A 15658-nucleotide genomic window follows, 5' to 3' on the forward strand; every position below is an offset into this window, starting at 1 on the left:
AGGAAGGACACTACATAATGATCAAGGGATCAATCCAAGAAGATATAACAATTATAAATATATATGCACCCAACATAGGTGCACCTCAATACATAAGGCAACTGCTAACAGCTGTAAAAGAGGAAATTGACAGTAACACAATAATAGTGGGGGACTTTAACACCTCACTTACACCAAGGGACAGATCATCCAAAATGAAAATAAATAAGGAAACAGAAGCTTTAAATGACACAATAGACCAGATATATTTAACTGATATTTATAGGACATTCCATTCAAAAACAGCAGATTACACTTTCTTCTCAAGTGTGCACGGAACATTCTCCAGGATAGATCACATCTTGGGTCACAAATCAAGCCTCAGTAAATTTAAGAAAATTGAAATCATATCAAGCATCTTTTCTGACCACAATGCTATGAGATTAGAAATCAATTACAGGGAAAAAAACGTAAAATACACAAACACATGGAGGCTGAACAATACATTACTAAATAACCAAGAGATCATTGAAATCAAAGAGGAAATCAAAAAATACCTAGAGACAAATGACAATGAAAACACGACGATCCAAAACCTATGGGATGTAGCAAAAGCAGTTCTAAGAAGGAAGTTTACAGCTATACAAGCCTACCTCAAGAAACAAGAAATATCTCAAATAAATGTAAGACCGGACACTAGAAAACTCTTAGAGGAAAATATAGGAAGAACACTCTTTGACATAAATCACAGCAAGAGATTTTTTGATCCACCTCCTAGAATAATGGAAATAAAACCAAAAATAAACAAATGGGACCTAATGAAACTTAAAAGCTTTTGTACAGCAAAGGAAACCATAAACAAGACGAAAAGACAACCCTCAGAATGGGAGAATATATTTGCAAATGAATCATCGGACAAAGGATTAATCTCCAAAATATATAAACAGCTCATGCAGCTCAATATTAAAAAAACAAACAACCCAATCCAAAAATGGGCAGAAGACCTAAATAGACATTTCTCCAAAGAAGACATACAGATGGCCAAGAAACACAGGAAAAGCTGCTCAACATCACTAAGTATTAGAGAAATGCAAATCAAAACTACAATGAGGTATCATCTCACACCAGTTAGAATGGGCATCATCAGAAAATCTACAAAGAACAAATGCTGGAGAGGGTGTGGAGAAAAAGGAACCCTCTTGCACTGTTGGTGGGAATGTAAATTGATACAGCCACTATGGAGAACAGTATGGCAGTTCCTTAAAGAACTAAAAATAGAATTACCATATGACCCAGCAATCCACCTACTGGGCTTATACCCAGAGAAAACCATAATTCTAAAAGACACATTCACCCCAATGTTCATTGCAGTACTGTTTACAATAGCCAAGTCATGGAAGCAACTTAAATGCCCATCGACAGACAAATGGATAAAGAGGATGTGGTACATATATACAACGGAATATTACTCAGTCATAAAAAGGAACGAAACTGGGTCATTTGTAGAGACGTGGATGGATCTAGAGACTGTCATACAGAGTGAAGTAAGTCAGAAAGAGAAAAACAAATATCGTATATTAACGCATATAGGTGGAACCTAGAAAAATGGTACAGATGAACCGGTTTGCAGGGCAGAAATAGAGACACAGATGTAGAGAACAAACGTATGGACACCAAGAGGGGAAAGTGGTGGTGGTGGTGGTGGTGGTAGTCAGCTGAATTGGGAGATTGGGATTGACATGTATACACTAATGTGTATACAATTGATGACTAATAAGAAAAATAAATAAATAAAAAATAAACATTAAAATAAGTTAGACATGCAAGTAAAGAGGACAGATGCTAGTATTCTTATTCCAGTGAGCATATACATCTACAATAAATTTTAAAAGGGCTGAAATCTCACTAAATTAACAGAAATGATGGGAGAAATAACATACACTATTTCTTCTGATCTTTGGGAAAGTGACTTATGCTTAATTCTTAGAGCTGTGACATAGAATAGTTGGATCTAATTTTTCAGTACACACTGCAAGAGAATTCTATTAGTGGAGATTGGCCTTTAGAGGACCCCTAAAACAAAAGATGACAACTAATGTATGATGTGATCCTAAAATCTAGTCCAGTCTATTTCAGGCACATGAAGTAATTCTTCCATGTGAGGCATGGAAGTTAGTACAGGGAATCTTAGCAACATCAAAGAATTTGATGAATCTTAACCACAGTACCACCAGGGGGTACTATAGGCCAAAAGGGAACAAAGTTGTTCTCCTCCCCAGGATGGCTGAGCTGAGACTACAAACCACTCTTATGTCTTCCTATGGACAAACCGCAATCCTCACTCCACTTCATTTGCTTCCCCAGCTATTCGCTTGTGCCTAGTGGTATATTCTGACTTTTCTGCCAGTTTTTTTCCCTGAATGTCTGCCATCCTCCCTGGCCACCAGCCCTACCATTTCTATTCCCTGTCTCCCTCCCATTCACCTCCCTTCTCCTCTCCTTCAGGCATCTGCCAGCCTCACATCTTTCTCTACACATACTTCCTACTCTTTGTACAATTTACCTCTTCCAGCATAAACACCACTGCTTTAAATCAATTATCCCCCAAGTAAAAACATTTTCTAGGGGCTTCCATGGTGGCACAGTGGTTGAGAGTCCACCTGCCAATGCAGGGGACACGGGTTCGTGCCCTGGTCCGGGAGGATCCCACATGCCACGGAGCGGCTGGGCCCGTGAGCCATGGCCACTGAGCCTGCACGTCCAGAGCCTGTGCTCCACAATGGGAGAGGCCACAACAGTGAGAGGCCCGCGTACCGCGTAGCCTATTTATAGTGATAGGGACAGGAGTTATAATTTAAGGTCGCTTCTATTTCATTAATCTCTGAAAGTTAATTTAGTTCTGTACATCCAAATTAAAAAAAAAAAAGACCTTCAGAAGAAAAGTTAAATGAAGCCTGAGGATAAATGCCTGCTTATTTCTCAGTAACCCCTGTAAACACATTTCTGGTCAAAGCTGTGTTTTAATTCTTTTCTTTATTCTATACTCCACATCCATGCATATCTCCTTTGTTATCTGTCACTTCCACGTATTTGCCCTCAACTATTGCTTTCTAGGCCAATGTCAAATCGTTTCATCTTTAAATCTCATTGGTTAAATTGTTTTGCAGCTTTAATGAGGTAATTCACATACCATACAATTCACCCACTTAACGTATACAATGGCTTTTAGCATGTTCAGAGTTGTACAACCATCGCCACAGTCAACTTTAGAACATTTTCGCCACCCCAGTAAGAAACCCTGCACATATTAGCAGTCACTCTTCAATCCACCCTCTTCCCCTCCACACCAGTCCTAGGAAACAAATCATCTATTTTCTGTCCATATAGATTTGCCTATTCTGGAGATTTTATACAAATATAATCCTACAATACGTGATCCTTTGTGACTGGCTTCTTTCTTTCTTTCTTTCTTTTTTTTAAACAGGGCAGACTTTTCTTTTTTTAATAAATTAATTTACTTATTTATTTATTTTTGGCTGCGTTGCATCCTCTTTGCTGTGCGCAGGGCTTCCTCTAGTCGCGGCGAGCGGGGGCTACTCTTTGTTACGGTGTGCGGGCTTCTCATTGTGGTGGTTTCTCTTGTTATGGAGCACGGGCTCTGGGCATGCGGGTTTCAACAGTTGTGGCTCACGGGCTCAGTAGTTGTGACTCGCGGGCTCTAGAGCACAGGCTCAGCAGTTGTGGCACACGGGCTTAGGTGCTCCACAGCATGTGGGATCTTTCTGGACCAGGGATTGAACCTGTGTCCCCTGCACTGGCAGGCAGATTCTTAACCACTGCGCCACCAGGGAAGTCCTGGCTTCTTTCATGTAATCATGATTTCAAGATTCATCCATGTTATAGCACGTGTCAGTACTTCATTTTTTTTTAATGCAGAATAATATTTAATTGTATGGACATACTGCATTTAACTTATCTAATCACTTGTTGATGGGCATTTGGGTTGCTTCCACACTGTGGCTGTGGCTGTTATGAGTAATACTGCTTTGAAGGTTTGTGTACAAGTTTTTGTGTGGACATATGTTTTCACTTCTCTTAGGTATTGTTATGAGTTGAACTGCATTCCCCCCAAAAAGATATGCTGAAGTTAACCTCCAGTACCCCAGAACGTGACCTTTCTTGGAAACAGGTCTTTAGAGAGGTAATCAAGTTAAAATGAGGTCCTTGGGGTAGGCCCTAGTCCAATATTATTGGTGTCCTTATAAATAGGAAAATTTGGACAAGAAGAAGAGACACACAGGGAGAACACCAAGTGAAGATGGAGGGTTGCACTGATGCATCTACAAACCAAGAAACGTTACAGATTTCTGGACTTCCCTCGCAGTCCAGTGGTTCTACTGCAGGGGGCACAGGTTCAATCACCAGTCAGGGAATTAAGATCCCACATGCTGCACAACATGGCCATAAAAAAAAAAAAAAAAAAAAGATTTCTAGCAAACACCAGAAACTACAAGAGGCAAGAAAGGATTCTCTCCTAGTGTCATTAGAGAGAGCAGGACCCTGCCAATACTTTGATTTAGGACTTCCAGCTCCCAGAACTGTGAGACAATTATCTGTTTTTCTAAGCCACCCAGTTTTGGGTACTTTGTTACAGTAGCACTAGGAAATGAATACAGGTTGTACCTAGGAGTGGACCTGCTGGATCATATGGTACCTCTATGTGTCACCATCAAGGAACTGCCAGATTGTTTTCCCAAGCAGCTATACCATTTGATTGTTTTTCAATAAACTATTAATGGTTTCAAAACCTCCCTCAAATATAGATAGTCAGCTTTTCTATGTGTTACCTTGCCTTCGACAGGCAGTTTCCCCTGCATCCCTACAATGGTGGCAGTCTTCTTCACCACCATTTGTTAAACCTTCCTATTTCTTTCAAAAATAACAGTAACAAGTGGTTAAGTTACCAACACACTAATGGAAGGGGGTATCTAGAATACGCTATGGTCAGGGCTGCAGAATAATCTTAGTGCTCTAAACCTGAAGATGGGTAAATGGTACTAACCAGCAGGAAACTGTCTTTAAAAGGAGGATTTCCTAGCTGAGATGGGGAAGAAAAGAGGATCCTGAAGGAGATGATGGCCTTTTCTTAAGGGAAGGGAATCTGGCCACAAAGAGATCTAAGTCCCATCTCTGGAAAAAAGGAATTGGCATGGAGACAGAGAATACATCTTCTGGCAGAAACTCTGAAATTCTGAATTTCAGTTTGTTGTTGTCCTAAGAGGAGCTTCAACTCTTCTTCAAACAATAAAGTACTATAATAAATCCAGTAATGATGAAGTTATATATAGATATTTAATCAAATACATGACTATTCTGAACAAGGAAGAATAATACCATTTATATAGTTGAGTAAATAAGATATATACACATACACAAACAGATCAAGTGCCATGTCTGGCCAATGATGTTTTAAATAGCCAATAAAGCCTGTAGATTTTAGATCTCTGCACAATGAATGGAGGTCAGGTATATGAGTAATGACTTGGCTCTTGGCCATGTTATAAAAACTAGGGGGAAAAAAAACACATGCTAAAAGGTTTACATTAAAATCTTATAAAGATCAGTTCATTTTGTTAACAATAACCTATTTTCACTTATTTCATGTGCAAGGTCAACTTTTTCATTTTTCACAGCCTCATATAGAAAAGTAAAGCAGAATGAAAAGGGAATGTTGGAGAAATGCATTCTAATGCCAGTGGGCTGACTGCTGACAGTGACGACAGACAGGAAAACACCAGACAGAGCAGATCACTCAAAACACACAACCGTCCGGGATTATTTAGTGAAGGGAGAGAGGGGAGGGAGAAACCCCCTGAAGGTGTCACTGTGCAATCACTGGTGCCCAAAACTGGTGAGCTCAAGTCCTCAGAGGAGTTCATTTAGTTCATGTTACTTAAGAGGAAGGTAAAAACACAGTACTTTCTAGAACATAACATCAAGGAGTTAAAATAAAATTAAGGCTACTAATTATCTCCAATAAGCCATCTTTTTATTTTCCTTCTCCTGAACTTTCTCCCAGTCGATGACTAAGCCTGGTCTGGAACAAAGAGAAGACTGGAACAAAACAATTATTCAGGAAACCTAGGTCTGAAGACACAGCAATGATTGTTTAAAGTTGGAAGAACGGGAGCAAAACTGAAGTCTATATGATTTTACTTAACTTGAAAGACTCAAAAGAAAAAAAAACTTACCTTGCATACCATTTCTACAAAAATTTCTTCCCTCCCTAGCCTCCTCTTACCTTGTTACAACAAAAGCCACAGAATCTTTTAGATCAGTGGTTCTCAAGCACTTGGAGAAGCCCAAGCATCATTATCAGCACCACCTGAAAATTCCTTAGAAACGCAAATTACTGGGCCACACCCCAGGCCTACAGACTGAGAAACTCCAAGGGTGCGGCCAGAAACCAGTGGTGGTCCCAGCCCTCCCTCCCTCCAGGTGATTCTGATGCTTGCTGACGTTAGAGAATCACTGCTTCAAATAACACGAATGTAAAAGGCCCAGGATTTTTGACTGATAGAACAAAAGGATCCTGAAAAGACTGAAAGGACAAAAGGTAATAGGGAAGGAAAGTCTATTACGTAAACTGTGCATTATTAGCTTAGAAACCAGTTCCTTTCTAGATTAAGGCCCAGAAGCAACCTTCAGTAAGTAGTAGCATAAAGATGGTACCTTCCAGATGTTTCAGGAGTGCCCGGCTGCTATTTCCATGAGCAGATATCAGAATGGTTTTACCACTTAATACTTCAGGAGCAATCCTTTCATTCCAATAAGGAAGGAGTCTCTCCAGAACATCCTTTAAGCTCTCGGATCGCGGCAGCTGATCCAAAGGAGTGTCGCACACTTTATATCTCCGGTCGTTGTAGATTTCGTGGTAGTAAGGATGGGACTCCTCTATGGGCGGTGGGGTCACACTGTAGCTCCTTCTCCACAGCCTCACTTGTTCCTCGCCGTGATTCAAAGCCATTTGCTCCCTGTTGAGACCGATCAAGGCTCCATAGTGACGCTCATTGAGACGCCAGGAGCTTTCCACGGGAACCCACTCCTGCCCCAGCTCTTCCAGGATCAGCCAGGCTGTGTGGATGGAGCGGTTCAGGATGGATGTGAACACAAGATCAAACTCAAAGTTTAGCGCTTTGAGTTGCTTCCCACAGTTCCGAGCTTCTTCCATTCCTTCACTGTTAAGTTTCTGATCCACCCAGCTACAAAAACGGTTCTCTTTATTCCAAGCACCCTCTCCATGTCTTAACATAATCAGTTTGTACTTGGACATACTGATGGCTGAGCTTCTCTAGTGCTTTCCAATGGGCCAGGGTTCAGTGACAGCAAGACATCTAGAAAGAGAAGAAACAAAAAGTATAAGTTATATTCTTCATTCAACTAACTACCTGGGGGTGGAAGCACAACTTTTCAACAGCCAGTTTCTAAAACACACTGGAATGATTCCTTGAACAGTTTTGACATCAGACATCTGGCAACTCATACATACTGTGGCACATACAGAGTCTACAGATAATTACAGGGAACCTAGTTAGTTGACAAATTTTCTGATGGCTGGGTAGTAAGTAATTGTATGACATAAAACAACAGAACACTTCATTCTATTGGCATGCTACATTTCCACCAGATAAAAAGGCAGTTTCTGCTTACAGAAGACAGGATTTAATAGAATGAGTTTTAGGTGTCTAAAGGGATGACTCGTAGTTGGGAACTCCCAGGTCTGAGAAGCTGACTCGAGACTGAAGGCACCCTTCTCATTTTGTTTCCCCCTCTGGTGGAGAAATAATTTACCAGTCTCGTCTTATTATCGAAGTTATTAAACATGTTAATTCAATAAACCACCACATTCATCTGGTATGTAAATCATTGATTGGTGGCAACTAGCTCTTCAATGCCACAGGCTACATCACATACAAGAAAATCTAAGGTTCAACATTTAAACATTAAAATGATTTAAATCAACATTAACACCCAATATGGTACTTACCTAAATAATCTTTCACCTGCCTCAAGATAGAGTTTTTGGCAGGAATAAATTGGATGCAAAACAAGCTATCAAATTAAGCAGCTGAGAGATGCTGCCTGTAGAAACAGATTACCAGAAGCAGGTCTGTAGGAGTGAGAGGAAGCACACTGATAAGGAGGCCCCCCTCTCCTTCTCCCAACCCTTCAGCTGTCCTATACATGCCAGCCACATCTCAGCAGGCGAAGACTCTAGTAAAGAGGGACAGGCAACCCTAAAGTGTTTCTGAACTTCCTAAGTGAAGCTGCCGGCCCAAAGATCTGCTGGGCCCACTCTGTCCCGTGGAGAATCTTCGGGCTGGCTGCATCAGCCTGCCTCGCTCTCCTTGCAGTGGACAGATCTACACTGACAAACCCTGCTCAGTTTACTTGCCCAGCGCTTTCCACCTCTAGCCCAGCACTTTCCACACTGGAGGGTAGAGATTATATGATCAGGGCCTGGGCTTCTGCCATTCTTGGCAACTTCCATTAACTGGAGATTTTCTGTCCCACTTAAACTGTGATTCACCCACAGTTATATAACAGTCAATGACAAAGTTAATTGGAATCTAGATCTAATTTCTTCCTTCCTTTAGTAATTCCTAGAGATTCTCAAGGGGGAAAAATGTCTTTAAAACAAAGCTTCCAATTTCAGTGGAGGGCCAACAGAGGACCCAAGGGAGGAAGCAGATTGAGGTGATTTGCAAGTGGCTGAAAGGCTACAATGGTTAGGTTTATGACTTCCCTTTCTCATCAGGTATCAATAAAATTTGATGCTTTATTTAGTGCATGTGAAGTGGGGAAGCATCAGGTCACTGGAAGAAACTGGGCTAAGGACTCAGGTGAAGGTACCTTGCAGAGCTAAGACTTTCCAGAGGGAAAGCAATGTCTCTATTCTCAGCCCAGATGGGCATCGGGTGGCAGAACAGAGAATGGGATGAAAGAACTGGGCAGTGTTTGTCTAGGGGATTACCGGTGCCCGGAAGAGGAATAATCATGAAACTAATGAAGCTCAAGTTTCAGGGCCCCTCACTTGAACAAACTCCTTCTAAGGCACTGGGAGAGACCAAATAATGAATTCACATCATTGAGAGAGAGAGAGAGAGAGAGAGAGAGAGAGAGAGAGAGTGTGTGTGTGTGTGTGTGTGTGTGTGTGTTTAATCAGCAAAAGACACTTCTGTATTGCTTTTTTTTTTTTAAAGGGCCCACCCCAATCCAGTAAGTACTAGAAGTTTCAGGCCCATCAAAAACTGGATCCATGCCCACGCAACATTTACTGTTTTGTTTTCGGTGGTGGTGAGGAGGGGGATGGAGAAAAGAGAAGTTATCAATTGTTCTCTACCTCAGCCCTTACTGTGTCTTGTCAAACAAGAAGCTCCTTAGGCTGATGAAGCTACTTTCCCTTCAAATGAAGAAGGTGTGATAGACAAATATTATAGGCAGAGGCACTTCTCCATCATCTTTTGATTAAAAACTATATGGAGGCAACAAAAAAAATGTAGCAATAATATCATGAACACTGAGGCAACTATCACCAAGCTCTGCAGTATTTTAATCTGCTCTATTTGCTTACTTAAAGAAATAAAACAATTTCTCTTTCTTCCCCTCAAAATATATATATTGGAGCAGAGAAATAGTGCTACAGCCACAAGGACTCTACAAATAAATACACACCTGCGCTTTACTCCGGTGGACAGACGGCGAATACAGGATAAGGTACCAAACTGGAACATCTACCTCAGGTCAACAGAAAGTCCCTTCCCTCTCTCCTCCTTGCTATCAACTGATCTTTGCCATTTAATTAACTACTGAATATTCACAAAGGAGCTGTTGAGGTTTATAGTTTGCATTCTTTACAATTTAATCATTGTGGGAGCTGGATGTCAAGTGTCAACAAACATAACACTGTAGTCAGTTTCATTTAAAGTTTCAGGCTGATCTGTGAGGAGCAGTGCTGTGGGGCTGCAAGGTGGTAGGAAAAGTGCTGAACTGCAGGGAACACGCGCTTTTCTGATGGAAGCAACTCGTGTGCATGGACAAAGCATTTGTATAATCTGGTCTCGCTGAGCTAAGGGTACCATTCTAGAACTTTTCTGGAGAACAAGGAGAAGCCAGGGCTGCTGAAAACAAAGACTGGAGAGAATGCAAGACTCAGACCAGACAGAACCTGTGGATTCTGTTTTGTTTTTAGGGTAAATGTCTTTTTTTTTAATGTGATCATTTCAGTTCTTAGAAGCTCAAATGAAAAATGAAGGGAGTAGCTGCTACTTAGCTCCAGCCCATTTCTCTGTGAGACTGAGGAACTGGGGTCCTCAATCTTCCAATTCTCAAAAGAACTGGAAATGTGAATTTTATGTGATATCTAATACAAATACTAGCAACTAATTTGAATACATTTTAAAAATGTGAGCTAAACAAGACATTTCTGAGAGTAGATTGAGTCTGCTAGTGTGTGACTGTGACTTAAAGAGAAACCTCCTCCAGGCCACAGGTGAATGAGGACCACCCCCCCCAGCCCCGCCTTCCTGCCCCCTGGAGCTGGTCAGACCCCAAGCCTCCAGGCTCTAACCCCAGCCTTCCTCTGTGGTTGTCCAGCGCACTCTTTCAAAGGACAGACCCTCTAATCCCCACGTGTGCCAGGCTTCCTTGTCCCTGACCCTCTCTTCACCAAAACTTCGCCAGTGCCCTGCAGAGTCCCAGCTCTGTAATCAAACTCCTACTCAACTTTGGACTCTTCTGGAATGTTTGTTTCCTCTAGCTCTCAACTTTAACCAAGCTGAAAATGAACTGAACACCAAACTATTCCCAGGTGTCTGCTTCTCTCTTCAGCAGGGGTGTTCGTGCCTCGTATCCTGGGGCAGGGGCTGCTGACGAGCAGGGTCCCGCTCCCTCCCTCTCAATAGTACTTCCTGTCCAAATGCCTCCATCCCCACCATCTTTTGGGCAGGTGGGGGGAGCTTTGATTCTGAGCCTTGCAATATTCAGCTGTAGCTCTCTTGCCCTCATGTATTAGCTACAAACTTCCTGAAAACTGAGTACCCTATTTAAAACCCTCAGATTACTTCCTGTTGATCTTAGGACAAAGCTCAAAATCCTTAATGTGACCTGCAAGACTTTGGTTTTCTTTTATTTCCTTGAACATGCCATGTTCTTTCTGGCCTCGGGACCTCTGCACACACTGTCTCCTACACAGAACCCTCACCCAACACCCCCTCCCCTCTACCCCCACTTCAGTCCCTCCCTGCTTTGGGGGCCTGCTAGTTAGCCTTTCGATCAGCTGTGTCCAATCAAAATGTAACGCAAGCCACATATAATTGGCTTTTTTAAATTTGTAATTTAAAATTGTCTAAAAGCCGTACTAAGCAGCAAAAATAGGTGAAATTTTAATAATACATTTTATTTAACCCTTTAGGTTCAAAAGATTATCATTCTAACATATGACCTATATAAAATTCTCAATGAGGTATTTTACTTTCTTTTTTCTTAGTAAGTCTTTGAAACCTGATGTATATTTTATACTTAAAGCACATCTCCATTTGGACTGACCACATTTCAAGGGCTCCATAGCCACACGTGACCAGTGGCTACTGTATTGACTGGTGTAGCTTTAGTGCTTAGCTTAAATGTTATTTCCTCTAGGCTAGTCGTCCTCAAACTTTAATGTGCATCAGAATTACCAAGAGGACTGGTTCAAACAGGCTGCTGGGCCCCACTTCCAGAGCCTGAATGAGTAGGCCTGAGGCAGGCCTGAGAATCTGTATTTCTAACAAGCTTCCATGATGCTGAGGCGGCTGGTCTGAGGACAATGCTTTTAAAGCCTCTGCAGACTTCTCTGCCCTTCTTTCCCACCCACTGGGAAGTGGTGAGGTGCCTCCACAGCCCCCTACTTTAGGACACTAGGTACCGTTGTGATGGGTCACTTGTGACAGATCACTTGTTCCACATCTGTGTGCCCTGTTAGACTGTAAGCTGCCTCAGGGCTGGTCTGACTCACTGCCCCATCTCTAGCACCCAGCATGACACCTGACACATACTAGGTACTTAGTAGGTGTGCTGACTGAATCAAAGTTAGGCAAAAAGGATTAGCTTGTGCCAATAAGGCTAAGGCCTGACATTTTTAGTGGTAACTACCAAACCAAAAATAGTCAGGCCCGAGACTTTAGGAAGCTTTAACTCAAGAATTCCAATGTATTTGATGGCAAAGGCAGCGCCAAGAATAATCATCCATTATATTGTTCTTTTGTTACAGTTTAGTATAACAACTAGACAACTAAACATGAAAGGCCATAATAATCTCCACAGAGAAAAGAGAGACACTGATTGACTTGTCCAAAAACACAGAGCCACTAAATGGAATTGGAACTGCGATCCAGGTCTGTGCCTCTGACACCCGCACTCTTTCTGCCTCACCACGGAAGATTTGTGAGTCTGGGTGTGAGCATCTAGGCTCACTAGGCTTCCCTTCACAGGAGAATCTCCAGTCACAGCTTGTCTCCCCAACCCAGGCAGACATTTCATGAAATGCACACAAACAAGGTGAGTATAAAGGAGGGCTCGGCGTATGACTGCCTGAAGAACCTCAAATCACAAGGTCAAGTCAGGCAATAGTCACCCCCAACTTATAATAAGGTGCCAGGCTAAGAATTAAAGACTATCCTTTCTAAAAATCAAGCTTTGTTTTTTTGTGTTGCTTTTGGTAAAGCTCACCACGCTGGAGTTGGTTCTTAAGGGTCCTCATTTATCGGTTGGCACGGGTTACTGGCACTTGAATTAAGCACGAATTTTAGTCAATGATTTACCTCATACCCCCAAAGCGCCACACGGGTCACTGAATTACCATACCCCAGGGTTCCTTCCTTTTTAAAGTATGGTGTGGCTCAAAGAGAAAAATTTAGTAAACAAACGTATCTTTTACATGACGCTGCATCTCATCTTCCTGCCGCTTCCTCTTGGCTGTTTTTCCCTTCCTCTGGCCATTACTTTTTTAGTCCTCTGACACCTAACTTATACCTTGCCCACTCTACTGAAATGCTCTCTCAAAAGACTGCTGATTGGTTACTTCTTACTAAGTGAAGACCATCTTCACTCAGGACTTACAGGGCTTTGACCCCTCTGAAGCTGACTATTTCTATCAAGGGAAGAAAAAATCTTCCAAGATTTTGGTGCTGCATTTCTCCCAGCTCTTCTATTGTTATGTCCCAGTGTTGAATCTATATTTTCTTTTTTTTTAATTTATTTATTTTTTATACAGCAGGTCTTTCTTTTTTCCAATAAATTTATTTATTTATTTTTGGCTGCATTGGGTCTTCGTTGCTGCACATGGGCTTTTCTCTAGTTGGGGCGAGCTGGGGCTACTCTTTGTTGTGGTGCGCAGGCTTCTCATTGCGATGGCTTCTCCTGTTGTGGAACACGGGCTCTAGGTGCACGGGCCTCAGTAGTTGTGGCTCACGGGCTCCAGGGCGCAGGCTCAGTAGTGGTGGTGCACAGGCCTAGGTTGCTCCGTGGCATGTGGGATCTTCCCAGACCAGGGCTCAAACCCATGTCTCCTGCATTGGCAGGTGGATTCCCAACCACTGCGCCATCAGGGAAGCCCCAGCAGGCTCTTATTAGTTGTCTATTTTATACATATTAGTGTATATATGTCAATCCCAATCTCCCAGTTCATCCCACCACCAACAACAACTACACCCCCGCCCTACCACTTTCCCCAGTTGGTGTCCATATGTTTGTTCTCTACATCTGTGTCTCTATTTCCGCCTTGCAAACCAGTTCATCTGTACCTTTTTCTAGATTCCACATATATGCGTTAATATACGATGTTTTTTTTTCTCTTTCTTACTGAATCTGTATTTTCTGCCCCTCAGCAACAGTACTATGACGATGAAGACAGCATATGACACCATAGCCGCTACCTTTCTCAGAGTGCTCACCGTGTGCTTGGGACTATTTAAATCCTCAACCACCATTCTGCAGAGAAGTTACTATGATTACTCCTGTTTTACAGATGCAGAAACCTAAGAGGTGAGGTTAACTTGCCCAAGATGACAAAGACTGTAACTGGCAGAGCTGGATTTCAATCTCAGGCAGGCTGGACCCCAAAGCCTATACATATGCCTTGACCCACTCTGCTCCACTGCCATATTGGCACCCAAGGCTCTGTCCTCAGCCCTTGGAAACCCAACTTTTCTCACTACTTAAATTACGTTAAAACGGATGATTTATACATTGACATTCCCAAATACTCATCAGTCTACCAAGTTTGGTCAATTAACTCATTCTTCAAACGTGTTACAAACTCCATTTGAACATGGCATAATGCTAGGCCTGTGAGGAATACAGAATCCAACATGAATGATGTCTCCAAGTGACTAATGGGGGAAGGGATATGTGTGTGTATCACTAAAGCAGAAATTAACCCACATCATGAGAAAGCAGTTCATGTATATGGGAGATGGAAAAGGAGAGTTTTGTTTTTTTTTTTTGCTGTACGCGGGCCTCTCACTGTTGTGGCCTCTCCCGTTGCGGAGCACAGGCTCCGGACGCGCAGGCTCAGCTGCTCCGCGGCATGTGGGATCTTCCCGGACCAGGGCACGAACCTGTGTCCCCTGCATCAGCAGGCAGACTTTCAACCACTGCGCCACCAGGGAAGCCCCAAGGAGAGATTTTTTACTTGAATAATGCTTCATGGACATGGCACTATTTAAGCTGAATTTGAAAAGATGTTTAAGATTCAGATTTATAGAAAAAAGAAAAAGAATTCCAGGATGTTTAAGATTCAGATTTATAGAAAAAAGAAAAGGAATTCCAGCCTAAGGGAACAGTGAGTAGAGGGCAAGGGAATAGGTGTTTATGGAGAAATGGTGAGCCATTCAAACTGGTTTGCCTAGAACAGTCTTGCTTTAGGCCTGTTTTCCCAACATACTTATTATAGGGCCCCTTTCACACTTGAAGGTCCCACCTGGAAAATTATATGAGCATCTTAAACTAAGTATAGGGTATAACAAGGAAGTAGGAGGAGACTAGTCTAGAAAGATAAGACTGAATAGTGGCCCCAAAAAGGGCCTTGTGCCAAAGAACGCAGGTTCTTCTGTAAGTATTGGGACATCGTTAAAGGGTTAATAATGTGTATTTTAGGAGGATCAGGCAGCACCTACAAGTAAGGGAGATGGGAAAACCAGGGATGTGAATACTTGTGAGGCTTTTGCAACCATTCTGGTAACATTTAATGAAGACCTGGACAAGCATAATGGCTCTTGAAAAGGGGTAAAGGCGATGATGTGAAAGACACTCCAGCTTAGCTCAGGTGGGGGCAACTTTCTCTGTAAAAGGCCAAAGAGTAAATTTTTTAGGCTTTGTGGGCTATGTGGTCTCTGTTACAATTACTCAATTCTGCTGAAAGCAGCCATAAACAATGCATGTATGAATAAATAAGGCTGTGTTCCAATAAACATATTGGAACTTTTTTGTCTTTTACATATGGACAAAGAAATTAGAATCTCATATAATTTTCGTGCACATGAAATATTGTTATACTTTGATTTATTTCAACCATTAAAAACCATTCATAGTTTGTGGACTGTACAAAAACAGGTAGTGGGTCAGAAGGCCTTAGTTTGCC

General features: G+C 42.1%; 1 protein-coding gene across 1 annotated transcript in view; it reads right to left on the reverse strand.

The window, feature by feature from the left end:
• Positions 1-15658, reverse strand: part of BPGM (bisphosphoglycerate mutase) — a 32565-nt gene that overhangs the window by 12814 nt on the left and 4093 nt on the right. The window contains exon 2 of the mRNA XM_004272175.3: positions 6712-7373. Coding sequence (XP_004272223.1) covers positions 6712-7312 — 601 coding nt within the window. The 5' untranslated portion in view covers positions 7313-7373. The remainder of the gene's footprint in view (positions 1-6711; positions 7374-15658) is intronic.

The sequence above is a fragment of the Orcinus orca genome, chromosome 9, assembly GCF_937001465.1.
Source record: "Orcinus orca chromosome 9, mOrcOrc1.1, whole genome shotgun sequence".
Taxonomy (NCBI): Eukaryota; Metazoa; Chordata; class Mammalia; order Artiodactyla; family Delphinidae; genus Orcinus; species Orcinus orca.